General features: G+C 45.1%; 1 protein-coding gene across 3 annotated transcripts in view; it reads right to left on the reverse strand.

Moving 5' to 3' along the window:
• Window positions 1-200: 200 nt before the first annotated feature.
• arhgap46a (Rho GTPase activating protein 46a) overlaps window positions 201-27,319 on the reverse strand; it is a 32,383-nt gene continuing 5,264 nt past the window's right edge. The window contains exons 2-10 of one of the 3 annotated variants that reach the window (XM_080026981.1): window positions 21,086-21,595; window positions 10,579-12,052; window positions 7,592-8,234; window positions 6,848-6,940; window positions 4,253-4,326; window positions 3,790-3,989; window positions 2,693-2,784; window positions 2,393-2,562; window positions 201-1,685 (exon numbers count right to left, since the gene is read on the reverse strand). In XM_080026981.1, the coding sequence (XP_079883107.1) occupies window positions 1,491-1,685; window positions 2,393-2,562; window positions 2,693-2,784; window positions 3,790-3,989; window positions 4,253-4,326; window positions 6,848-6,940; window positions 7,592-8,234; window positions 10,579-12,052; window positions 21,086-21,595 (3,451 nt within the window). In that variant the 3' untranslated portion in view covers window positions 201-1,490. Of the gene's footprint in view, window positions 1,686-2,392; window positions 2,563-2,692; window positions 2,785-3,789; window positions 3,990-4,252; window positions 4,327-6,847; window positions 6,941-7,567; window positions 8,235-10,578; window positions 12,053-12,998; window positions 13,071-21,085; window positions 21,596-27,319 lie in introns of those variants that run through there. The other 2 variants (XM_080026980.1, XM_080026982.1) reach the window with 2 other exon arrangements.

Below are 27,319 nucleotides of genomic sequence, written 5' to 3' on the forward strand. Positions count from 1 at the left end.
GACAACTGTACTTTTAAAGTAAGCAGCTGCAAGAGGCATATTAAATGTTCCCCAGTGTCCATGTGGTCACAGCTTCCTGTTCAGGGTCTTTGTTGCATGTTGTCCCTCCCCTCTCTACACTCATTTCCTGTCTCCTTTCTGCAATCCACAATCAGAATATAGGCAAACATGCTCTGAAAATAAACAGGAGATGCCCAATCTACAATTGAACAAACCTTTATTTATGGACACCCATTCCATATTTAAAACAAGAAGGTATGCAAACACACATATATATACACACATGGAAAGTGGTTTGAATCAGTCCTATCTTCAAAAGGCGGTTACAGCAGAACAATTAACAGGTACTTCCATAAAAACACTTTTATTGCTCTTTACAGCAACATTTAATCTCCACCTGTATCATTAGAATACACTTGAGAGTTAATGCTATTTACAAGTACAATTTATTTACAAGGGAAAAGCCTGAGAGGGGAAACAATCTACATTTGCATAGTGCTTGACAGTTGAACAATCCTCAGTAAAGGGGTCTGTAGATGAATCAATTTTTCCGGTGTGTGAGGGAGGCCGTGTACAGTTAACACATCCAACACCCGTTTTTTTTAATCATGAGACCTGAGCCAAAAAACACACAGAGAGCACAAACAAAAGAGAACACACTTCCAATTGAAAGACTTATAGATAACAGAGAAACAGTATAATCAGTTGGATAACCCAACCTCCCACATCACTAGGACATACACTGTTGTCTGGATTCACTTGAGATTTCAGAGTTGTACAATTATAGCACTTCCAAGTTTATTTTTCTTAGAAAACTGGCAACATCCATAAAGTTACGCTTTCTGCACATCCTTCCAGTTTGTGCTTTGAAAACACGGCTCTGGCTTCTTTTGTCTCGTACAACAAAAAAATACGAAATATCAGTACAACTTTTTTCAAAACGGCACAGGCAAGCTTATTAACAGAGTTCTTTTTTACTTTAGATAATTTTTTTTATTTTTCTGTACAAGATAAAGAAGGCTGTGTCTTACGTTCACACTGACAATCACACACAAACACACTTGAATGAAACCAGTTTTTTGTTTAAAGTGAATACTTCTGAAGTAAATACTGTAAGACTATCTCTTTACACAGTTGTCCATTGAAACTGAATTATAACCCATTCATTAGGAAATGAAAGGGTATATCTATTTTCACATGCAGCAGTTAGAAAATACAGTCTTTAAAGTGAGCCACGACATTTTAGTATCAAAAGACACAGTGAAACCTAAAGGTGATGTGTGTTGTCTCTCCGTTAAGAAAGCGAGTGAGAATGGGGGTCCAAAGTCTGTTTTCACACTCCTTGTGTTGTAAGAGGTACAATATCTCACCTCAAGGGTTTCCAGTGTGGTCTGAACAGAGACAGTGTTTACGCACAACTTTGAATGTATAACCAGAGAGGCTGGGGGGGCTGACTTAGAACCCGAGGTGGGCTCTGTGGCTCACTGTGTCTACACAACCCCTTCAATGAAACTGGTGTCCAGGTGAACAATGAGCATTCTCAGGAAGGACATCTCCTTGCGCGTGTTCTCGAAGATGATGCGGGGATCGTCTGACTGGCATCGCAGGCAGTTGGGGGCCATCACCATGGCCAGGTTGTTCACATCCATTTTTGTTATAGCCACGTTGGATGGCTGAGCGAATACCTGGAGATAATCAGGATGGAAAAAGAGAGAAAGAAATGGGTTAGGCTGAGTGTAAGGACTAACCTTTAAGCGGCAGCCAATATATGAGTCACATTTGGTTATACTAACCGAATGGGAAAAAATGTAATCTGTTTTCCATAGGGATATTTGATGTGCCCAGTTAGTTGACTAGTCGACTGAATGATTCAGATCCTGTTAAATAGTTAGGAAATACTATTTTATTGAGAATTTTTATTATTATTTTTTTTTTAACAAATTCAGAGAATTTGGCCCATATTGCCATCATATACAATGTTGATTTAAAATACGCACAATATGTTTTCACAAAACGGTTTCAATACATTTGTTACACCCAAAGCAATTATCTGTTAACATGATATTTTTCTGAACCAAATTAATTTGTAGAATAACCACGATGAGCATAATACATAGTTGTTGCAAAATTTACTATTTTTCTGCATTTTAAATAAGATTTTGGTATTTAAAATGGCTAATATACTGCACTCACAATCCTTTTTTCCAACAAAGTTTGACCAGATTGAAATGTGCTCAGTTTTGTTTAGTTTTGTTAGTTGGTTAGAAAAAAAATATTTTAAACAACAGTGAAATGAGTGATTGCACACATCCCTAATACGGACCCTGGTTGGGGGTAAATTAGGCTAGGGGGCTGTGTTTGAGGGGCAGGATTATAAATCAACATGTGTTACCTGTAGGAAGTGGATGAAGTAGCAGAGCACCAGCCTGTTGAGCTCAGGCAGAGACTGAACCACAGCGATGGCCAACACCGGGTCGTCACAGTTACTGACACACTGCTTGTAGAAGTTCATCGGGATAAGCGGCTCCTCCAGCTCCCGGTACCACAGCTTCATCAGAGAGGCTGAACCAGACAAATGTACACTTAATATAAGAGTTCATATTCACACACCCAAGACACACACACACACACCCATAAACCCATGACAAGAAACGTGCCAACGGTTTTACACAGAACACAAATCCTTCCTCACCGGGAACATTGGGGTCAGAGAGGTTCTCTGGAATCCTCCACTGGTCTACTTGGAGCTTCAATGCGTTCACTTCGTCAATGTCTCCAGGCACTCTGGAAAAATATAACGCAGCACGTCAGTTAATGTCTGTTGCCACTAGAGGGACCTCTACCTCTACAGTTACAGATTCTCCATGCCCTGTGGCAAACCTATTACTCATGCACACTTAATTGGCTTCAAATGTGGCCTGGTGGCTGAGAGTGCCCTTGTTCCTTGTTTGCAGGACTTCTTTCGAACAAAAAGAAAAACTGAATAATATAACCAAACGACACACACTGTTCAGGAAAGTCCCACTTAGGAGTGGAGTTTCACAGGGAGATCCGTATACAGCAAAAGGGAACACTCTCTAAACAAGTCAAGATGTTGCAGAATTAGGTTTTTGCTGGAGCAAACCCTGCACAAACACACAGTTGTGAAGCTTCCATGTGCTTGTAAGCTTAGGCAGTAATGTAAACACATATCATGAAGTATCAAATTAAACAGTGCCGGGTCTCAGGAGCCAAGCCGGGCCATGTTTGTACTGCTGTTCCGTTGTGTGTACTGTACACAGGGAGAGCCTGCTTTGAAATACGAGGATACCGGAGACCACACACACGTTTGTTTATGCACACTATACATACAATAAAGCACACACACATATACAGTAATTGAGATGCCCTTCTAATTTTTTTACACTCCAACTCTCTCACGCTGCTCAAGTCGAGGTAGGGGTGTAACAATATAGGTATTTGTACCCAACCGTCAAGGCTCTAACTGGTTGTTCCAGAGGTAAACCCTAATTCGAAATGATGGCGTAAATATGCTGAATGTACATGCTTGTTTTGGAACTTGCACTTTTGTTTGAGAAGTATTTTATTAATTGGAGAACTTGCATAAGTACTCTCTCTCAACTGCTATTGTTGAACTAATTTAACTCATGTTCCTTATTACAAACAGGTAGTTTTAAGCATTTTTTCCTCTTAACTAAGAACCCAACCAGAGCCACGTATCGAACTGTGACTTTTTGTGTACTGTTACAGCGCTGAGTCGAGGCATGTCATTGCTGGAGTCCATCTTACCTGAAGATGCCCTCGGTCTGAGAGCCGCCCAGAGCCAGGACATACTGAGAGAGCTGAACCTGAACCCAGGGCAGTTTTCTGTCGGGGAAGAGCTCACTCTGCCTCTCCATCACCTCCTCTAGAGAACTGCCAAACAGCGAAGGAGTGACAATGGCCCGCCTGCTGTGGTCTATCTCCTCCAAGGTGGGCTTACGTAGACCCTAGAGGGGAGCGGGGAGGTAAAGAAAGAGAAGATTTAATACCTGGGTATGTCAGGGACTATGATACTAATCACGGCTGTGTCTGCAGCTGCTCTCGCTACTATGACTAGGCCTGTGTTTTTATGTCTGTACCTGAGACTGTGTCTGTGTGTCTGTAATTATGTCTCTCTCTCTGTGACGGCATTAAGGATGACTCAGATGAGAATTACAACTTTCAAACCGATACCATTTTTAAATCATGTGTAAGTTTTCTTTCAGCTTACCTTTTTGCCTCCCGTTATGGCCACCTTCAGCAGTTTCCGATGGCAGAACTTTGCGTATGTGCTAATAGGCAGACCTGTAGGTTGACAGAAGAGGCTGATTTAGGAGTGACACACAGTAAAACCAAACACCACAAGAGACAATACACACACCCTTGTTATGGTCTGAAATACCCAAGGTGAGACACAGCAGAACATGAATTTTGGCCATTGTTCTTCCACAACATGTCTCCTTTCATACTAGTATAAATAAAGAGGTCCAGAATGTCAATTTAGGGGTTTATTATACCAAACATTGTCTGTTTTTGTATGTATATTTCTCCTATACAACCATCTTTTGAGACCATTTTCTCAACATTTGTTTTTTCCAATACTCTGAACCAAAAATCTCAACTTCTAAAGCACTTGCATCTAATCAAACTTTCCAAATTTGGACACTAACATAATGTAAAAATTAAATAAAGATTTAACTCTGTTTTATCCAACATCTAGATTTTTGTTTTTTAAAGAAATGCAAATAAATAATCAACTGGCCAAGTTTCATGATGACATCTATAAGTTACAGAATTTTCCCTATTCATCTGCAGTGCCTCGCCTTAAGCATCAGGCATTGTTGAAAGATCAAATTAATAAACGATTCAAATTCTTTCCCACAAATAGGAAAAACAGTGCCTTTTTTTCCCACAGATGTCAAATAGGATCTGAGAGGCAGGCAGAGGTAATTGGAGAGACATGTTGACGGTGTGGTTCTGGCATATGGGGATTAGAGCAGGCCCCGGCTAAACTGTCAGGCCGAGGGAAGATTTACTGCTGTTGAACAAAAGCTTTAGAGACAGGATCCGGCCTACACATCCAACGCTCGAGTGATTCACCAGCGTGCACAGACACACAGGCTTCCAAGGCAAAATGAGAAACACAGAGGATTCCTGTCAGCTACCTGCCCTAAGCAGCTACTGTAGGTAGATCGGATTTCGGAAGTTAACTGCATTGGGGGAACAATATTACGGCGTGTAATTCAAGAGTTTACAGAGGGACCCGATCTGTCCCTGAATAGTTATAAGATTCTGTACACATCTAGTTGTCAAACAAAAAGCCGTCAAAACAATCTAGACTGTTGTGGTCTCGTGTGCGCTTCATTGCCGTTGTTACTCTCATGGGGTCTATTCCCGTTCCCAGAACCTCCGCTTTTATCAGCTACCGGAACCAAGGCCAGATGTACAAAGTACAAACCCACCGATGGGATTTTAAAAAGCAATAAACACTTTCCATCATGTTCCCCCAAAGCCAAAGACCTCAGATTTATGGCAAACAGGTGACTCACATGCACACACTCGCAACAACTGTTGCTAATCTGACCGAGCTCGAGTATAATAAGGTCTAATTAGAGAGATCACACTGACAGTTTGCCCTTGATCTTGGCAAAGACAAGCCATTTTCTCCCCCAAGGCTTCCCAGCATAGAGGCTGTGTACGCGGCTTACTAGGAGGAAAGCAAGAGAGGGTTTAAACACTACTGGTGGTCTATATTTACATGAGGTTTGAGGCATGAAAACAACAACAACCAGGCAACCAAAGCCCAAGAGAAATATGCGCTCATTAGGAGCTTGAGTGTATCGTACAGGGCTGAGAATGGCATGGTACCTGTCTACACAAGGGTTGAGCTAAACTTGACAACAGAAACACAGAGCCATTAAAAGGATGCCGAGTAGACAGACAACCACAGGCTCGTCTTGGTTATTGTTAACAAGAAGTGTCTATGCTAATCTAAGGGCTGGATGGGACCACAGCACTCCCGGGACAGAAGACTTATGAAATCAGTTTCCAAGCCTAGAGCAGGTATGGCAAGAGTCCTGCACTTCCCACATGCGATTCCTACTCCTGCTGCTCATTGCTCTGGTCAGACAAAGTGTACATGTTCCAGCTCCTTCATCCAGGCTACCCCCAGGGATACACAAACTTTAACTCCTTTCACTAAAAAGCCCTTTAGTCAGAGAAGTTTGGTAGAAATTCTCTTTGACCCATTAGTCCATTGTAGTTCTTCCAGCATAGAGCACTGACTCTGAGTCACTGAAGAACAATGTGTAAGGCACTGCTGCAGCGTCTACTGCTGTGGGACCATTGGGTTCCTCTGTGGTGAAATCATCATCATCATCATCATCATCATCATCTGAGCTGGCAGTGTGGGCTGCTCTGATGAGGGCACACGTGCCGATGACTAGGTATCCCCCCCCTCCTTTAAAGTGCTGTTTGACATGCGAGCGGCAAGAGAGACCACTAATGTGATTCACAATGCCCTCCATTGTGCATGTACAGAACTTTCTGAAATACTCATCCTACACATTTTATTTTTTTCACCGCTCAACTTTCTGTGAAACCCATTCATTATGTCTGCAAGAACATCAGCATGTACTGATCTGAGAAACTGCACAGCGCTGAGTTTTCCATTCCACTCAGAGTTGTCACACTACAGGGAGCGATACCGTTGAGTCCTAAGCTTTGAAGCAAGTGGAAAACATATCTGGGACTCCCTCCCCCCAACTACTGTTCTTTTTGCTCTGTCAAACAGATACGGTTGTACGAATGGGAAACACTGCTTTACCTTCTTCCTCGTCTGTGTTCTGTTTACGCTTCTTTCTGGACTTTGAATTCTTCTTCAGCTTTAGTTCCTGCTGGTCCAATATGAACTGAGTCACTATGAAAGAGAAAATATCAAAACGTTAGATATCTGTTTCTTAGATGGATTAAGAAACAGATACTAGTTGGCTGTAGTCTTTTGACGAGATTATTGGGCTCGTCAAAACGATGCTACGTTTTCTACCATGACAAATGGTAAAGTATAAGGGCCACGTTGAGGGAAATAAATAAATAAATAAATAAATAATATACATTAGTTATTTTCGGAGAAAAAAGGCATAGCTTAATATAACTAGAACAAAGTTCTAAAATAATGACAATAAAGTCTTAATTTCACAAGACAAAAAGTTATAATATTATGAGAATGAACAGTGGGTGACAAGAACGCTGCCATTAGTCTGCTCTCGCCATTGTTTTCCATGTTGATTTCCTGAATTATGTTCTCCCATCTTGTAAAACTACGACTTTATTCTCATAATCATTGTTTTTTTCCTGGACGTGACCCTAACACTCTGTCATACATACAGACTTAAATGAACTAAAATTCCACATGAAAATACATAGGAAAAGAAGAAAATGCTAATTTAATTAAACAAAAAAGTGAGACATCTATCCGACCTATACACGAACACTGCTAACGATCAGACAACACAGGGAGGTACGGAAGAAAGGAAAGATGACCCACCCTGTTGCTCAGTCTGAGACTCACATTTCTTATCGCTGGCGGGGTCTGTGTGTCTCTGGATGTAGCCCTCCAGGTAGCAGCGGAACTTGGGCGAGGGGGCGAAGAAGGCCAGGCTGACGGCCATCAGCTCCCAGCCGGCCGCCAGGCTCCTGGGGGTGGCGTTGGCCGTGGTCTGCCTCACCAGCTGCACGTACAGCTCGTCCCTCAGCCCCGGCATGTCCCAACACTTGGTGATGATGAGCAGTGCGCAGTGGCGGCGGTCCAGACGCGAAGGCCTGTCCCCCATGTAGGCCTGCACCAGCTTGAACATCTCGCAGGCCTCCTTCCGCACGGCCCGGTTGCTGGTGACTAGCATGGGCTTTTTGATGGAGCCGCGGTTCCATGAGAGCATGTTGGCGATGGATACACGGCGACGGAAGAGGCCCTGCGTGTGCATGTTGAGGTGCTTGCTGGCCCAGTCTTCCATGGCGGGAGGCGGGGGCTGTCGCATGGTGGCGTAGGAGAGCTGGTAGGTGGATCCACCTTGTGCCCTCTCTCCTGACCCGTCACCAGCCTCTCTGTTGTCATGATTGGCGGTTCGGTGGGGGCCCAGCGAAGCCGTCCGTCCTTCCACCACCATGCCTTTCTTCCGGCTTTCCAGCTGGGCCTGCAGCTCTAGGGTGCCCACCTGTAAGGGAGACAAGAGGTGGACGTGAAAAAGTGTTTTATAGAGGAGGCAGAACAGAGAATGCTAGGCCAGAGTGCAGCAGAGGTACAAACTGTGTGTTGTGTTTTGTGTGTGCAGCTGCAGAGTCTTCACTGTATCACAGAAGCAGCTGGACTGCCTCCCGCCAACTGTGATCTGCTCTACAGTGCTGGGGCTCGAGGGGGAATTGTTGCACATTAATTTTATCTGATGCCAGAAAAGAATTGTTAATGTAAGAAATCTCCCCAAATCCTGATGAACCCTGGACTTCAGGTGACTAGTTTGTGGCACAAACAGTCCTTATTCATGCCACTACTAATACTGGGCTCTCCTAAGCTGCAAAAACCAAGAGCTCTGCTCCAAACAAGACCTCCCTGTGATCCCTTGTGGTGGGGTTTATGACAGTACGGAGCACCTCATCTCCCTTAAAAGAGGAAGCCAGAAACCCAGATATGCTGTGCACACGGCCAGGAACAACACGGAAACCGAGCCAGAATCAAATCTCACATTTACGAATGGAATATAAAACGCATTGACATGTCTTTTCAATGACACCCTGATGTAATATGGAGCGGACCGGTGCCAGACAAGCTGTACTTAAGATTTTCGGTTTCTCAAATGGAGCAGATCTGAGGTTCAGCTTTGCCAGCATCCACACGGTGGGGTGGGTGACAGCGCGTATAACTAGGGAATAGGACATTTACTGTACAACTTCAACTTTCACTAAATGACACTGTTTTACAGTGCAGATGCACCAGCACAGGATGGTAACCTAGTCATACTATAGATTGAGACCTACCAGTGGAAAATACTCTGTTGATAACAATAGGAATTGTTCATAGTCTTTGTGGAAGTGGTCAGCGTTTCAGTGAAGTGCATTTTTTGAACAAGTAAGTTCAAAGGGCTTTCGGCAACCAGGAAATGTTCAAATATGGAAAATGTAGAGCTGCTCATACATAACAGGCCATAATCTGTAAGTGTGTGCAAGCAGCAGGTTAGACTTAGGGGCCCCGCTCAGTGCTCCTTGGCTGTGTTCTAATACTAAAGCTACAGTGGTACCAAAAAGCCTTGGTACCAGTCAGCCTCCCTTTCTCCCTGCCAAGCCTGGGCCATATGGGTCTCAGCGGCCCTTCTTCCTGACAGAGGGAAGCCATGTCCTGAATGGCTCTGGTCTGGCATGGGCCCCAGATGCCTCAGCACAGAGCCGGCATATGAATATACAGCACCTGCAGTGCAGGGCAGATGGATAGCGGTTAGAGGGTGACAGGTAATGCTGGGACTGTAGCCATTATTATAGTCAAGAAGTGCCCAGCCTGACCACTTCCAAATGTCCTGGGGACATTTTTAGGCACAGAAGATTGGAATGTAAGAGGCATTACTCACAAAAAGCTGTGTGTCATTTTCAAAGAGACAGATTACTAGCCTCACTGTTTTCATCCCAGAGCTCTCTGCTGAAGCAAACATTCACCATTATACAGTAGTTGCAGAGGTCGCAGTGGGGCCACTTCTGAAAAACAACACCATAACGTATGGAGGTATTATTGGGTGTAATTCTGTTACAAGAAGGGATTTGGAGATTAGAAGTAGCAGATCGTGGCTCAACATGCTGCTACTTATATAAGAAGTCAAATAGTTCTTTGATCTTTGTTCATGCTCACCTTTTGTAAGGACCCCATTACCTCAAGATAAGCCATCCCCATGGTTTCTTTATGTGTCTCTTTGTATTTGTAGTGCTCTTCAAAGTCAAAATATAAAAAATATAAACAAATCTGTTGTGTTGTCTAGTTAAAAAAAATGATATTCTATATAAATCTGACCTGCCCAAATAGTAAAGAGGAATATTTCTGCTCAGTCAAACAATCCGTCCATTCTTCTTTACAGTTCTGAGAACTACACTTCACAGTACAAAAGCAGCGGCTAAAAAACTCCTCAAGAATTCTCAGATGCAGGCATGGTTCTGCCTCATTTGACACAGTCAGACTGAATTATTCTCTAATCAGATAGTGAATCCTTGGAGATATCAGTAATGAGAGTACTTCCAGACAAAACACAGCTGAATCCAAGCAAACCTGCTGAGATACAGTAAACAGACCACACAATAGCACAAACACAACTGAGCTCTTAATCAGACAGGGAAGTATTATGTTATTGGATAAGCTAAGACGTATTCTCTTACAAGCTCTATTATGTTATTAACAACAATTCAACTCCTCGCTGTTTGCCACAGACACACAGTCTCACACACAGTCTCTCTCTCTCTCTCACACACACACACACACACACACACACACACACACACACACACACAATATGGGTGTAGGGTTACCTGGGAGGGTGGTCCTGGGGTCTCTGGCGAGGACAAGCTGGCCTGGCTATTCATGCTCAACTCCAAGGTGTCCACCTTTTCAAACGTCCTTTTCTGTCTCCCTGGCATCTCCAGAGGGCTCAGCAGAGGATTGCCATGGTTACTTGCCCTACTCAGTGACCGGGGGGCTGTGGTGAGGTCCTCCCGTGATGAAGCCCTGCCTGTCGACCCCGTGCCCACTCCTCCATACCACCTGAGTGAGTCAGCGGGGGAGCGAGTCCGAGGTACGACCACCCTCTCGCCAGCCTCCGGGTCCAGCCCTGCCCTCACCTCCCTCATGGTGTTAGAGCGACTCACCACCTCTCTCATCTCGGCCATCAGCCTCTCGTTGAGGGCACACAGCTCCCCGGTGCTGCCTATGGAGCCCGGCCTGCATGATGCCCCGCCGCCGGCTCCCAGTCGCCTCCTGCTCTTTCTCCTGAGACTTGGAGAGGGGCCGGTGGAGTAACCAGAGTCTTGGTAGTTTGGCGTGGCCTGGGGGGTGGTGGTCGAGGTGGGGAAGTCTTGCGAGGCCTGGCTGCTCTGCCTGCTGTGCCGTGCCTCCATGGCGCGCTGGACGGTGGCCTCCAGAACCCGCCAGCTTTGCTTCTTGTCCAGTGTACTTGGGCCAGGGGGCCCGGGCTCTCTGTCCCTGGGCTGGCCTCGAGCCTGGGGCAAAGAGTGGGACTGGGACTGGGGCTGTGGATGTGGAGGAGGAGGTTGCGTCAAGACAGGATCCTGCCTGGAGGTAGGAGAAGGGGTACGCGTGGGTACAGGAGAGCTGGATAGGAGTTTGGGGTCCACGTTGATCATGTGCTTGATGCACTCCAGACCAGCTGGGCTGTAGTCAGAAGCAGAGGGATTCCTCCTATGTCTGGACCCTGGATGAGATGGGCCAGGGTGCTGGAGTTGTCTGGGCTTTTGGAGGCTATGGGTGGGTGTCAGGCGAGACAGAGGTTGTCCGTTGTACAGGTGCGCCCCCTCTACCTCCATGTCTATTGGGGGTTCATCATATATGGGACACTGTGTGACGGGCTCGTCATAGATGGGGGCAGTGCAACCGTACTGGGGAGATACAGGGCGTGGAGTGCTGTTCTGGGACCTGTGTAGGAGTGGACTGGGATGGCTACCGTCTGATGTCACCAGACAAAAGCTGCCATTGCTGGCTTTCCTCAGGTGGTGGGCCTGACGTGCATCAGCTGTTGTTTTGCCAGAGGGGGCTGTTTTATATCCCTGGGTGGAGCATGAATGTCCTCCTTGGACCTTGTTAGCAGCAGGGTGAAGGGTGAAGGTGGTGGATTTGCTGTATGACCCGTGCTGGAGGTGCTGCTGCGGCTGCTGCTGCTGCTGTCCTTGTTGCAACACTGGGCTGGGTTGGTCACGGCTCATGCTGTTCACCTTCACCAACATGGCTGCCTTAGAACCAGGTGTTGGCTGCCATCTTTGAGAAGCGTCCCTGAAAAGAGAGAAAAACATCAACGGGATGAGATTTGACATCGGCAAAGGCAACAAAGGTATATAGTTAAGTCTAAATAAACAACAATAATCAACAGACATTTCCATAAAAGCATAGCATCATCATATTATATACTTGTTACTAAGTTGTAACCAGGCATGAAGCCATTTGCTCATGCTAAAAAATCCAAGTGGAGAAGGCTGGGAAAATAAGTAGCAATCCACAAATTCTTCTCCAAACATTTAACTGGCCTCCAAATACTTTACTCCATGTTTAGTCAGGCAGTCATACTAGCCTTGTCAAAGCCATGATACAATAACAGTGTGTGTTGTGCAAACCAAGTGCCTAAAAATAATGACTGAAACTCTACCACAGTATATATTAAAATGTGGGACGCAGCAGAGGGAATGCACATAGGGTAGAGTCCTATATAATAATTGCTGGCAGTTTAAAGTCTGTGAAGCAGCTAGCATTGGTTTTACAGCAGGCCACATGAAAAGGGGTTGATCCGAGAGAAGTCAGGATTGCGGTAGTTCACAGCTGAAAGACCTTCTTCCAAAGGTTAATTCTTTTCCCTCTGGTTGAGTTTCTGGGCTAACTTCAAACCCAACGGCCCACTGATAATTCCTGCGACGTAAAACAATCTGCCACCAATCTGGTCACACTGCTCTGGTCTGCTGCCCTCCACTTTGCTATGTCGCCTCATAATCTTCACCAGCAATAAGGACTTTTCATTCCTCAACTGATCAAAAAAACTTGCCCTCTTAAACCAATGAGCGTGTCTAAAGAGGGCATTATAGCACAAAGACGCATGGACGCTCACACTTGGTGGCTGGCCTTAGTAGGAGACATGTGACGGTACAGCAAACACAGGCTCAAACACTTCTTTGCTTAATCAAAGGTCAGACAGGTAAATAAGTTTCAAAGGCAGGCAGAAGAGACTTACCTTTCCTCCGTCCAACCTCTACTTAACATTAAGTGGGGGTAATTAATTAGATCAAAGCCGATCACCTCCTGTCCTTTTGAATCCAAACACTAACAGCGATCAATGTAGAGCTATAGGCTTCCGTTTAACAGGAGTACTACGCCTCAGTTAAGAGTTGGGCTGTAACAGCAGAAAAGAGGACACAGAGGGAGGAGAGAAAGAGGCGGAGTGACCTCCCCTCCCCACTTCTCTGAAACAATGCTGAAACAATTCCCCTGAGGTCCCCAAGCTAACGGCAAACTTCCTCTAGTCTTCCTAGCTATAGCTAGCCATTCAGGACCCTGTGCCTCCCCCTTCTATAGAGTGAGTCACACCACCGACCTCAGAGGTTTGAATGTAAACAGGCTCTTGTCTTCAAACTGTCCCACTGATTCACCATCAAGGCAGGGCCCTATAAACAGCTGGGTCTCAGACACCTGGCACAGCACCAAGGCTGCCTGCCACTACCACTGTTGTTGGGAATACTCCAAGGCCCCCCTCCTCACTGAGACCAATCACAAAAGTTTACTGCCGTGCTAACACACACACACACACACACACGCACGCACACATACACGAAAGTGTGAAGACACACAATCTGATGGATGGGATTCACCCCAAACCACCACTGTTTAGTTGTTACAAGCAAGTGTGAGTGTGTATGGATAAATGGTGGAGAGAGAGAGGGGTTGATAGGTGACAGCTGTAAACATGAGAAGCCACTGTTTGTACTCTTTGAAGCAGTGTATGTTTTCTCACTCTGGCCGTGTCAAGCAGAAGGAGGGGATACAAATGCTACAAAGTCATTCCCACCTCAGCAGCTGACCATTTAACACCGGTTTGCTACGGCAGGAACAGCTCACACATGAGACATCAAGGCTTTTCCCATAATTGGACAGCCAAAGAAGACAAGGACCTCACACTTAAAACCACAATAATCAAATTCCCCTTACCATCATCCACAAAAAAATCCAGCTAACAATCTGAACAATCCCTGGGGGTTCATGTAATGGCCGACTGTAAAAAAACAAAAACATGATGTGTTTTCTCTGTGGGTGGATGAGGACTTTATGAGGACAGACCCTGAGATAGTAGCGACCACTACTTCCTGTCCGAGAAGGTCATTTGGAAGGTTAGAGAGAGGGCTTCCCCACATGTAACACAAACAGGAAATGACTAATAGAATGCTCACACAGTGCCCAGGGCGGAAGAATGAGCTAAATATTAATTATAGGAGGCTTATACGCAGCACTGATGGGAAATTCTCTATCTTTATTTCTTTTATAAATATTCCATATCCAAGTAGGCCTTTTTACAGGTGGAGTCAGCGGTTCTAGAGAAAGCTTGTGCAAATTAGTTTGTCAAAATCTGTGAATAACATCTCCGCACAATCCTCTACCTGTCCGTATTGTGTGTGCGCTGAAAAAAAATCCAGTGTTAATACACAGCCTAGGCTCTGTAAACTGCCATGATGATAGCTAGCTACTGAGTTTTTTTAAGATAATTTTTTGGCATTTTTAATGCTTTATTTTAAGTGCAGAGAGACATGAAGTTATGAAATGGGGCAGAGAGGGGAATGACATGCAGAGAACCGACCACTTGTCGGATCCGAACTGGGTCTGCTGCTAGGCCTGACCCTCATGGGGGGAGGGGGGGACGCTCTAACCCCTACACCACGAGTCCCCCCGGCACCTTTGTTTACACAGTACAGACAGGTAGCGGATTGTGAGGAGAAATTCACTGACTTTGATTAAATGGGATTTTAACAAGCATTCTCCAGAATCGCTGGTACCGCCTTAACTGTATGCTGAATAGTGTCATCCTGTTCCATCTTCACCATACAAACACAAAACTATATCTAGAGAAGTTCAGAAACAACATTAAACAGCCTATTTTTCCAGGGACTGAAACCGAACCCTGTGAGGAGCATCCGGCTAAGTGCAGCTCACAGTGCTTGGAGAGAGGGATTTCGTCAGGCTTAGTCTCTGTTGTCTGGCCGCCATTGTCCAATTCAGGCTCAGCAAAGGTCTAGCATGTTCACCCCCCTCTGGCGCTTACACATTATGCTGGGTGTCAGCAGGGAGTTCGGTGCGATGATCATCACGATCGCACGGGGGCCGCCGGCCAACTACAACAGTAAGGCTTTACAGTGTCTTCCATCTCTATCCAAAGCCTCTAATCCCATTACGCAGCTTGAACAACACTCGCATATCAGTAAACCCCAGGTCAAGCAAATAAGGTATGATTACATGAACTGAACCTAAAGAGGGACAAAGACAGTACAATGGTGAGAAAATAAAAACAGTCGTAAAGCAGGGAGAAGATTGGTGGTGGTGGTGGTGGGTTTTTTGGCTGAAGGAGAACAGAGCTAAAGAGACAAGAGAGGAGGGTGTGAGCATGTGTAAATGAGAAAGGGTGTGGATTAGTCGTGGGAGAGTGCAGCAAGGGAATGAGCGGGAAGGCATTGCATTCCTCAGGGCTCATTCAGGGGCCTCTGCCGCAGTATGAGGAGCCTCACACAATGCATTGCTGTGCAATCGTCACGGAGACGCCCCCCCACCCCCTCAATGATAGCAATGGAAGCGCAAGGAGGTGGGGACAGAGAAAAAGGGTAGGGATAGTAGGCTTCAACAGAAAGACTCTTATGTAACACTGGACTTTATTCTTCTAACCACAATGAAAGTTGTTTAGAAAGGGTGTGTTGCCTGCTAGCAGCCCGCCTGTCAGGTGTTGGTTGAATGTTAGCTCAAGGTGGGGATTAGAGGTTAAATGATAGATGATAATTATCACTGGGGGTGTACAAGCTCTTGAGATTTTCCCAAATCTCTCACTGTATGACTATGCAAAGACATAATCTCCATTTTAAAAGTTTCTCAAGCATAAATGATCAGACACACACACACACAGTCAAGTGTACACCTATACTGAACCCGCTCACGCACTAACATACCTCTTCATTCAGAGCAAGGAGCTAGCATGCGAGACCTTTAGGAAGACAGAGAAATTTAAGATAAAATGAAATTAGAGGCCCCGTTGTAAGCCAATGGGGTAATCTGATTGGCCTCTGGGGCAGCAAATCTACTTTACGGTCAGCAAATTTCAATTAGTCTCAGCAGCTCTGGTGTCTCACACCCACAAACACGGTCCCAGATACCTCAGTCACTGTTCTGAATATCGCTGCGGTCAAGTCGTCTCAATGACCAGCTAAATATACTTTGGGGACTTTGGTGTAAGCAGATGTTAAATCTCTCCTTTCTTTCCAGCCTGGAATAACCGTTGTTGGAAAAGCCATCAGCTGAGTCACTATGGCGGATAGGGGATATGGATTTGGAATTTCTAAAATATACCCCCCGGGAATATTGGGGTCTGAAAAACAGGCAGTTATTATTAACATTGGCTGGACAGGATGAGGAAATGAGGTCGCACAGGCCAAGCTTCTGCTGCACAAACACCTCAGAGCACGGACCAATGGGATCATTGCTATCTGCGTACAGGAAGGAAGCTGAGAAGACAAAGAGGATTCGCTGAGGACAAAGTCGTTTCCACTTCGCCAACGTTCAAACCTTGTTTTCCTTCTTGCGTTTGAACAATCCGACACAGAAATATCAAGCAGAAGCATGAAAAATAACACTTCGGGCTCGAGGCATAGCTGCAAGCCCCCCCAGTTTCCCTTGGCCACCTCCGGAGAGCCAGCTGTCGTACAACAGCTGAACTGACGCACCTCCCTCCTCTGAGCCAAGATGTCTACCAGTTGTGCCCTGTTGTTTCCTTGGCCAACCCTATGAGGAGAGCTGGGCTGGGCCTGAAGATAGCCACTAGGATCACAGGATGAGGCCAAACCCAAAATGATTCCAGAGTGAGACCAACCTCTGGAATTTGAAAGTGTATATGAACCTCTTTGTGTCAAGGCACACTATTTGGAAGATAAGATATGATTAAAACTGGATCCTCTTTTCACCCACAAAAAAACAAACAGTTCAAGTCAGTCCCAAGTCTAAGAGGTAGGATCAACAGAACAAAAGGGCAGAAAAAAAAACAATATGGTGGGACACAATCATTTCAAATTAGAGAAGGATAGGTGTGGAAACCCTGAAAGCAGCACCTTGAAAAATACCATCTGCATGCTGCCGGTTAGTTGAGGAAGAGCAGAATACCTTAGGCTGGTTCACATGTGGTGGCATTGGTTTTTCATGAAAACATTGGAGAAGTTCAACCAATAAATAACAGAGAAAAGTTAAGAGTACTTACAGTAGTGTTTCAAAAATAAAAATACATTTGGTTGGTTGGTTTGGTAAATTTTGGTTTCAGATACAATGATGCATAGAAACTGTACCTGCTCTGTCATAAACGCCATAATGCCATACACTTTACATTTACAGATGGAAATGTGTAAAGTGAGATAACCCTCAGATAAAAATGAGAAGAACAAGGATATTGCCACTGCTAACCAGGCCAAAGAACTCAAGGACATGATCACAAGTTCAAAGTGCAACTTTTATTGCAAAGGGGAAAAAAATCAACTTTGTTATTAAAGGCAGATGTAAAACTCCATCCGGAAGGAGCTGGAAAATGAGCTTACCACACCAAGAGTGAAGAGATTAAACAAGTCTTTCCAGTGCGTCCTCAGAGTGGCGCGAGATAAAAAGCATAAGAGGCCTCTGTGCTCTCGCAGTTAATATGTAGACAATGTGTGACTCACAAGAACTTTAAAACGTGATCCAAATCACAAGACGCCCTCTCGTTTCCTAGGTGACTGGGGATTTCTCCTACATGAATCACACCCAGACAGTCACAGGCCCATGATGGGGGAGCTTGTTTTGTTTTGTCTTGGTTATACTTTTGCTTTCCAGTTCTGTTTTTAAGATGGTTGTGTCATCAGACACTTGGCACCTTATTGGAAAGGTTTCTACTTTTGTGCTTCAGTTTACCTAAAATGAAAGATCCAGGAGAATAAATATTCCATTATAATTGTTTTACCAGGAACTTGAATGTTGTCTTTACCTTTACAGAAATGAAAACATTTCCACCATACATTGATGCAGAAAAGGCACAGATTGGTGGATAAAAATCCACCAGAATGCAGGAAATTAAGTGTTTGTGGCTCAACAACTTCTGGGGGAGCACCCCCATACCCACCACTTATAATTTGTTCCCCCAAATGTTGAAACGAAACCTAGCCTATACGCCCCTGTACACAGGTTATAGATATGTTGTTTTTACTTTTGGATTAAAAAGAAGGCATGTCAGTAAACGACATGTCTTGCCAAGTGAGATTCTCATTTCGTAGGGAGGCTCTTTGTGAAAATGGACTCGTCACCTCTGAACTAAACTTAATATAAAGAAATCTATCTTATCTCCTGGTGTAAAAACAGACAAATAAACAATAAAACAACCCTGACAGAGTTCTGATGTTAAGGTATTGCCATCCCAACTCTGGCTTTCTGAATCTTTTCAAAGGAATCCAAAGCCGGTCAATGATCAGGTTAGGCCAGTTTTCAGTTGTCTAATGTCTGCGTGACTGCCTGCCTCTTGATTGAATGCTGGTGCACCGCTATATCATTACAGGGCTAAATGAGAGGGAACATACAAGCCATTTGGTGTTCTTGTCCATTCAGCATACCTCCACTTCCGGCTTAGAGAAAGCTATCAGTTGACCCCTGGGGGAGGACTGCGTTTAAGTGAGCCTTTGTTCCTTTTAGTGGTCCATTACAGGGACCAGGCCAGCCCGCAGGACAAAAGAGTGCTGTGAACCTGATGTGAACCACCTTGGGTCACTTCTGGGTTGTCTTACACCATGCTGTCATGTGTCCTCAGCAGACTTTTAACATCCACTGCGCCTCAGCAGGTCTCCTGTAAATTGAAAGTTCATTGGAGAAGAGCCCACACACGGTGAAGATGGGCATAGGCAAAGAACACACATCATCCACGGTGAAATCCCATACAGATGTTACCTGGTTGCTGATAGCACACACACAGTATGGGGTAGGTGGAATATAATACAGATGTTATATGCTTGTTGATCTGTAACACCTTTGGGTCCTACATCATGGAAAGAGGTCAGGTTGCTGCATGTGCCCATAACCACATGTGACTGATATGTTTACCCGTGGAGACCGCGGTACTTCCCTGATGAGCTCCACAGGCTCAAAGTACCCAGAAATTCCCAGGACGTGTGATAAGACTTGGCCAATGTGTAACAGATTTGGCCCTGGAATCGACTCAAAAGTGCTCTCATATGTGTACACTTCCTAGAGTATGCATGAGTACTACAGAAAATTGCAAAAATGTGACAGCCAGACAGACGGAGAAAGGAAGATGCCATCAACCGACCGGTGCTTAGAATAACACACAGGGTGAGTTTTGTGGAAACTTGGAAAAGTCCTCCATCTATTATGAACAGATTTTTTACAAGCCAAAACAAGAATAACTGGGATTGTCCCATCTCCACAAAGGACATCATTGTTCCCAAAGGTCAGAAGTTACTTACATTTTATCTCAGCTGAAATTCCTAATTTGAAAAAGAAAAAGAAACATCTGGAATAGCTGAGACGCTCACACCAAACACAGAGCAACCGAAAATGAAATATCCTATTACTCTATGGAACAAAAATAGTTATGACCGGAAGTAGCATGAGCAAAAAAGGAAGAGGACTGTATTCTCATGAAAACCCCTAACATCCTTCTGATCTGGGTGGAACAATTAGCTAACCTCAAACCACTGTGACCCTTCCTACTCTTTATTTAAAGCTTTCTCACTTGCTCTAAACCCATTAATCCCTGTCATTATCAATAAGGAGGTACTAACTGAAGACAAGCATGTCTCCCAGTTTGTTTTCATCCATTTTGAGTTTATCACATTCCAGCCTCTGTGCGTTTTGTGGTGGTTTCTAATTACTTGCAAAAGATGGAGGCTCGTGGTGAGCCTGTGAAGGGCCATATGGCTAAGTAGGCCATCAAGCCTTGGTGAGCTAAAGACTCCTCAGCCGTCCTGTGAGGAACACAGCTGGCCATTGTTTTAAGGGGAGACAGAAAGGGGTTCTGGGAAAGTTTGAATCACTGGGGCAAAGTTGTAACCAACTCCCCACACACACCAGAGGAGGCAATGCAACAAGGCTTTCAGTACTGTCATTCAACAGTCCTGGCCGACCAATTAGTTCCCCCTTAACCTTTACGTAATCCCAAAAGAACGGAGAGGGTCAGAGGAGAGACCTCCTAATAGTCACGGTGAGGTACGAGACAAGCCAGGAGGAACCAGAGAACCAGAGTCGCCACGGCAGAGCCTCAAGCAGCAGGGTTCGCCTTGTTTATAGCAGCTGGAATGTAGAGGTTCTGCTTGTCATTAACCACAGACAACACTCTCTCACATGCTTCTTGTGCATGCACATTTGGGCCGCTTATGCACAAGAAGCATGGCAGTCTTTGACGGCCCGGGACCAAAATTTGTTTTAGGAAAAGTAAATGAGCATTGGAACAGAGCAGGGCAGAGCGAGGCAGGGTGGTGGTGGTCAGCACACAGAAGGACACTAAGACGGCCTCAGTGGCCCTGTGCCAGGGGAAACACAAGTGGCATGTCTGGAATCTGGCTTGGAAGGTGAAAAGGTGGGTTGGGACAAGGCCACAAGGCCGATCAGATGATTCGGTCTCTGAATGTCTCACTGTTAGTGGCTGTTCTGCACCACTAACTCTAACGTGAAGGAGGGTAAGGGGTGGGGTGGTGCTCTGTAACATAACTGACCATTTTCCCCATTTGGCGATTTGCTGAAACTGGCTGGGCATGGTTCACAGGCAACAGTATGGAAACATGGGACACATGGAATGTTCCGATAAGTAAGAATGAAAATAAAAAAGGTATGTCGAGGTTCAGCCACTGTGGTCCGAAGTCAAAATAATCCTGCCGTGTTCTCATAGCAGAACCATTTGAAAGTCATTACAACTTACTATGCCACATGCTGCGAAGACTATCAAATTTCCCTATACTTTACCCCTGGTAATATGATCCGTAAATGATTACGCAGAAATCTTTTTTCTCAGACTTACTGTACATGCTACTGATTTTAGTCGGGACTCACCTCTGTGGGTCTTTACTGCCGTCTGTGCTGAGTTCAGTGCTGCTTCCGTCTCCCGGAAATCTGCTGTCCACTGCCGGGTCCAGCTCTGGGTTGGCGGTCTCCTCCTTGTTCTCCGGTGGTCTTGGGACGGGGCTGCCTCCGTCCGGATCGGGTAGAGGGGTGCAGCGCCCCTGGCTCCCTTGGCTGCCGATACTCCCCGTGGTTGCATGGTGTTGCCTGTCCACGGCGCCCCCTTCAGCCCGCTTGGCCTCACTGCATCGTCTCATGGCCTGGAGCTGGGAGAGGGGCACTATATCGGCTCCCTGGGGTCGGTGCCAGACCGTGCGGCGCCCGGCGGAATTGTAGTAGTAGAAACGGCCACTTTGGGCGTCAAACAGCTCCCACCACTGGTTACCGTCCGACTGGCGAACAGGAACGCCCGCAGGGGGATCCCAGCCGCACTCGCCAGTGGTCAAGTTCACATACATGCGCTCACGGGAGCGTGGCTCCAGGATCTCCACCCAATCAGAGCTGTATAACAAGAAGCAAGATGTGTTAGAGTTAGAAATGGTAACAGATTTATCACATACAGGATGCCACGGTCACGCCTGAATACTAATCAACTCGACATGCAGTAAAAAACTCACGCTGTTTGACAGGCTGCAATACTGAAAAATGGCCACTTTCCCATAAGGACAGTGTCAATGTTTGTGTCCCCAACATGTATCCATCTGTGTGTGTGTGTGTGTGTGTGTGTGTGTGTGTGTTAGAAATGATGTAATCCCTTTGGTAGGCAATGGAGCGCGGGGTGATGTTATGTGTGTTCTTCCTGAATAAGGAGGCAGGTGGACACACTCAGTGAGACACCGGGCATTAAGTCAGCAAAGCCTAAAGAGAGCACCATGCACTCTGAATGCTGCTAACGCAAAAAACACCAAGCCTAACTACAATCACAGAAGGACAACAGCCAGCTCAGCACAATGCTCAGACAACAAAGAAGAGACAGTAGGAGAGGGAATTAAAAAAAAATAAGAAAAATAAAAAAAGATAGACGCAGAGAGAGCAAAAGAGAAAATGACAACCCAGTTTGCAGAAAAGACCAAAGGGCACCGATAAGAGTGAGAACAAACTACATGCAATTAGACCATGAACTACTTCAGAGAAAGATTATGGAACACCAACTGTTAAAGTGAGGGGTACATTGCAATAAAATATATCACCTCATATAACTGTGGTTAACTAATATACAATCAGGGTCGATAACTATATTTGACAAAAAAGCCAGGACTGCAGTTTGGTGTTCTATATCCAAGTCATGCTACCCTTTAGCGGGCTTCATTTTGTCTTCTTTGATCTAGTTCCCTCATGCAGACTGTGCCAGCAAATCCATGTGGGAACGGGACCACTGCAAACAGCCAGCAAGAGTCCTTTCCCAAGTTTGAAACACAGTACATGTTTAGATCAGAGCCAGAGGAAGTACTCGCATATAGACAACGATTCTCTCTAGTCTCTCGTGATGACCATTTGAGGGTCTTGGCAAGGTTAGGTTATTTATCTTTCCCTGTATCCCACCCAACTCTAGCCTAGTATCTTTGAAGGAAAAGTTCCAGCGGGGAGGAATTTGTGTCACAACAATCTGCCATTGGGTTGGATCTTTTCCCGGCTTTATCGGGACAGAGAAGCTTTTCTTCTCCTCGTCAAGGTTGTTTGTTACGCGAGCCTGCTGTCCAGGAGTACCTGTGACGATCAGAAGGGTCACTTGGCTTTGCCTGGACGAGAGCGCCTACAATATCCACCAGAATACCCATATTTGTTCTTTGTGTGGCTGCCAAATCAACCCTGTGTGCACCCCCGGCTTCAGAAATAGACACAGAGCAGTGTGGTGCCAGCCCGGTCTGCCAGGGTTACAATGTCACCATGTTGAGTCTCTGGGAACAACAGCTGTTTTTAACTGTTTTAACTGCAAAGCGTTGACATACCTGTTCACCAAGTATCAAACTATATATCTTGTATGCCCTGCCAGGACCAGCCACAGGCTCTCCGTAAGTTTTAACAGCCAGTTACATATAAAAGGGCATTGAGAGGAATATAGGAGCCTTACACATACTGTCTACCCATGTGCCCCAGTGCACTATGCTGGGAAGCCATCTGGTCCAATCCCCCGCACCAAGCAAGAAGCCCTGACCTTAAAGCTCTCAACATGTAGTGTGTTTTTAGCCTACCCGTTATGACAAGATGAGAGTTGTATAATATAAGATAAAGTGGTATGATTGTCAAAAAATACTTTGTGTGAATGTGTTTGTGTTGCTGCTGGGGTTGGATTTAGAGTAGTGTTTACAGTTCGACCTCTTACAAAGAGAGGATCAACTACAGAAAATGACTTTCAGACTGATTAGATCAGCAACGCTTAATGGGTGAGCAGCCTTGCAGATAATAGGGCATTCAAAGCGGATGTCAAACAGTCAATACCACCCCACACATACCAGAGCCTTCATCCTTTTACTCCCCCGACCTCCAAGAGGCCTTCCCACACTGAGAGAAACTGATCTCTCCATGCTTCATTCCAGTTTATTCAGGCCCTGTCTTCGTCACCACTCTCTGTGTGTGCAAAAGTGTTTGCATCTGAATCAAAATAAACCAATCCCTTATGAACATGGAATGAGAGAAGCCCGAGGCTGAGCTCCCCTCTGCATTTTTTTAGCCCCAAAATGTCCACAGCAGCAATGACACTGCACTAACCAGCACAGAACTGAACATTTAGGATAAAGTTCTGAACACCCCAACAGGAAACTAGGGTTTTTGAGGGTCAATTGTGGAGACCATGGCTGACGAGTTTAGCAGCATGGGGTGTAGTGGTTGAATGAGGACTGTTCCCTCTAGGTAAATAAACAGCAGTTAGGGCTGAGAGCGAGCCTGCTGGGCTCTGTTGACACGACCAGATAAGCAGGAAGACAGGCCGCTGTTCAGGTTCTAAAATTCCTGGAACATCACATTTCAAACAACATGAGCGATGTCCATGACATGGGGGCTTGTCTTCTTCAGGATTCACCAGGACTGAGGTCGACACTGTGATTTCTTTGAAATTACATGTCCTTAATTCTCACAATTGAATAAAAGTCATTCCACTGCTTGTAGTGGAAAAACTCAATTTAAGGGAGCACTATCCTTGTTGCCATACATTTCTGGTGTGAATTTCCTGATTGTAGTACCACCATGTAAATTAACTTCAGCCTGCTGAGCTTAAGGTGATTCCATGACTTAAGAAAGCAGACACAAAAGCAGTGCAGAACTCCAAACAACACAGGCAGTCTGCCTCATGCTGCAAATGTTCATAAATGGTTTGGAATGCAGTCTGCACCAGCGGAGCGACGTTGAACTCCAGCAAAAAAAAAATATTTTGAACTAAAATTAACTTTATTACACACATGGTGCTGTGAGTGAACAGCACCTGATTTACCTCTAGGGAAACTAAGTCTAATTGAAGCAGGCTTGCCAGAGAAATGTGTTGGGGGGTTGAGTGGTCCCCAGCACACTACCTTCAGTAAAACATGTAAACATAGAGAGTGGAGGAGTAGCTAGTTTTTAAAGATTTATTTTCAAGACACCTTTAGAATACTTTAGATTTTTTTTCTTGTCAAACCCATTTTTCCAACAGTAGTCTACAATTCTACTCCTGTGTAATAACACACTCTGCTCTCCCATGGCACACAGGACCTTTTGTCTCCCATGTGGGTCAAGGAGATGCTTCAGCAGCCTATGGTTGTTCCACAGCGACTCAAAATAAAGCTTGTCAAATTGTAAAAAATCTCTACAAACAGAGCTTGCCACTGAGACCAAGAGGCCAAGACTTGACACAAACACAGACGTGCACACCTTAAGCGCCTTGTTGTTATTCCCAGTCCCAAAGTGCCAGTGGTCTCCTTCTGAAGGAGAAATACTTCATCCATCATCCACAATTTACAGTCAGCTCCCAAAATAACTAGAACGCAGAGCAGTTTCCCAGAGTGAGGGAAACAACAGAATATAGCTCATGGAATCTGCCCCATTGTTCGAAAACCAACGTCAAAGTGTAAATGGCACTTTTCCCAGCAGTGGTAAACATAGAGGGCTGGACAATACATTCACTAGAAATGGGGCAACAAGCAGTCTTGTGTCATTGTCCAGCTTTTGATTTCAAACTAACTCAAATACCAATGTGGTTGTTGATCTCGTCAAAAAGATAAACAATAGAGTGGGAAAGAAGATTGTTGTCTTTGTGCAGCATAGAGTTTTGTCCAAACTATAGTGGCAGTGTTTGATTGGATAATCTGGTAATGGCTGATAGGCAGCTTTATGCTTGAGTGCCATTGTGGCATTTACAATGGACAGACAGGACGCCTTCAGGCCTTCAGACACTGAGCCAAAGTGTTAAGATCACCTTTACTCTTTGGGACTGTCCTAAGGTAACCTCTTACCTTTTCCGACAACAGACTATTCTGAGCCAGGTGCTTGTTATGGTCCCTTGTGGAAAAGTGCAGGCCGGGTTCTCATAACAGTGCCTGCCATTCATCTCCGAAACCATAGCATTCACTAGGCATAGCAACACGTCCCAAGGTCCACCCTGGCCGGTATATTTACAGATCTGCTACTTTCTATTTAGAGTCATAAAGCATTCTTGCTCCTCGGATACTAGCCTTAAATTAAGTCATCACTCAACAAGCTGCAAAGGCACAAAACTATTAAATATGTGGCAACAAGGAAAAACCACTGGGAATTTGCGACGACAGAACAAGCAGGGGCATGAACCTCAATATAATACAAGGAATGATCCGCCACACGCACACTTCTGTTTGATTGTGTATTATAAACCATGTACAAAAGGCATGCCTCCTAGGCAACCTGCTTATCTAAATATTGTAAAACAGGAGTAGGGACATGGACCGACTTGAGTGTTTGGCAGCAGTTCCAGTAGCTGTGACTAACAAAGTGTAAGCCTGGTGTTTTGAGTGCTGTGGCCACGGTGTAGTTGATTGGTGTTGAGAGGACAGCAGCTCTGGCGCGTGCAACCCCTTCAGTAGTAGTGCAAGACATGACTGCACTGAGAAAAATGGAGAGACACAAATATAAACCATATCTGAGTTCACTTTCCGCTTCATTTTCCTTCTTGAAATACTTGAGACAGGCTATTTTGGCGTTTGATTGGTTATGCTCGTAGCTGCATCCCCCAAGCAATCTACAAGATGTAGCACGAAACGATAGGCCCGATCGGGCTGCCGTGTTTCCTCTTGCCAATACTGTTTGTTGATAGTGAAGACATGGATAATGTTTGACAGGTGCTAATGTTTTACCCAGAATTATGATTCAGCCTATGTGTTGTTTCCTTGAAGTCTTTGCCGAAGTAAAAGTTTGTTGGAAATAGGGAGTTGTATGTGGGTCATCTCGGTATAGGGTGTGCCAGTAGGCTCCTACACTCTGCAGTGCCCATGTGTCGGGAACAATCAGAGGGAGAGGGGAGGGAGGACATGTTTCGGATGACAGAGAAATGCCCTGCACCTGCCATACACACATTCTTTGGCCTTTTGTTTTAACACCTCCAGTTCCTGCTGTGTCACCAAGGTTAGAGCTCTGTGACACCCGTTGCACAATTGATCCCCTTTTGTGTGTGTGTGTGTGTGGTGTGTGTGTGTGTGTGTGTGTGTGTCCTGCTTTTAACAAACAAACCAGCATAAAGACAACTGAGTCTGTTATAGAGTAATGGACTTCTGAGAGGAACTTCTTGGCATTCATCTCCCACAGAAACACGCATAAAGTTAATGCTCGTGGGTTTGGATGCTGATCTTGTTCTCTGACTTTAACAGTGATGTGCTTTTTAAACCAGACCCACAGGGCTGAACACTGCATGCCTCGTTTACTCTTTTTCCCCATGTTAGAAATTCTACAGGTTTATTTATTATTCTTTATTGGCTATATGCTTAAGTTAAACACTTGTCCGGGCATCATTGTGTGATTGCTTTTCAGTAGAATGAAAAGGTTATCCATCTTCTGCACAGCCCCTGACAGATGATGACCATAGAGGGAAAAATCCATGGATAAAGATTTGGGATTATTAATGAGACCTTGAATGGTTGGCAACATCTGTACTGCTGATGAAGCCTATTGGCTTCTTAGAGGATCTTCACAAAACTTTTAAATACATTTATTAAATCTCTGTTACGGCCTTGCATTAACAACATTACAGCATTTTCTGTCACCAAAAGCTGATCTTTTGAACAATTA

The sequence above is a fragment of the Ammodytes marinus genome (genome assembly GCF_949987685.1).
Source record: "Ammodytes marinus genome assembly, chromosome: 4".
NCBI classification, from domain to species: Eukaryota; Metazoa; Chordata; class Actinopteri; order Uranoscopiformes; family Ammodytidae; genus Ammodytes; species Ammodytes marinus.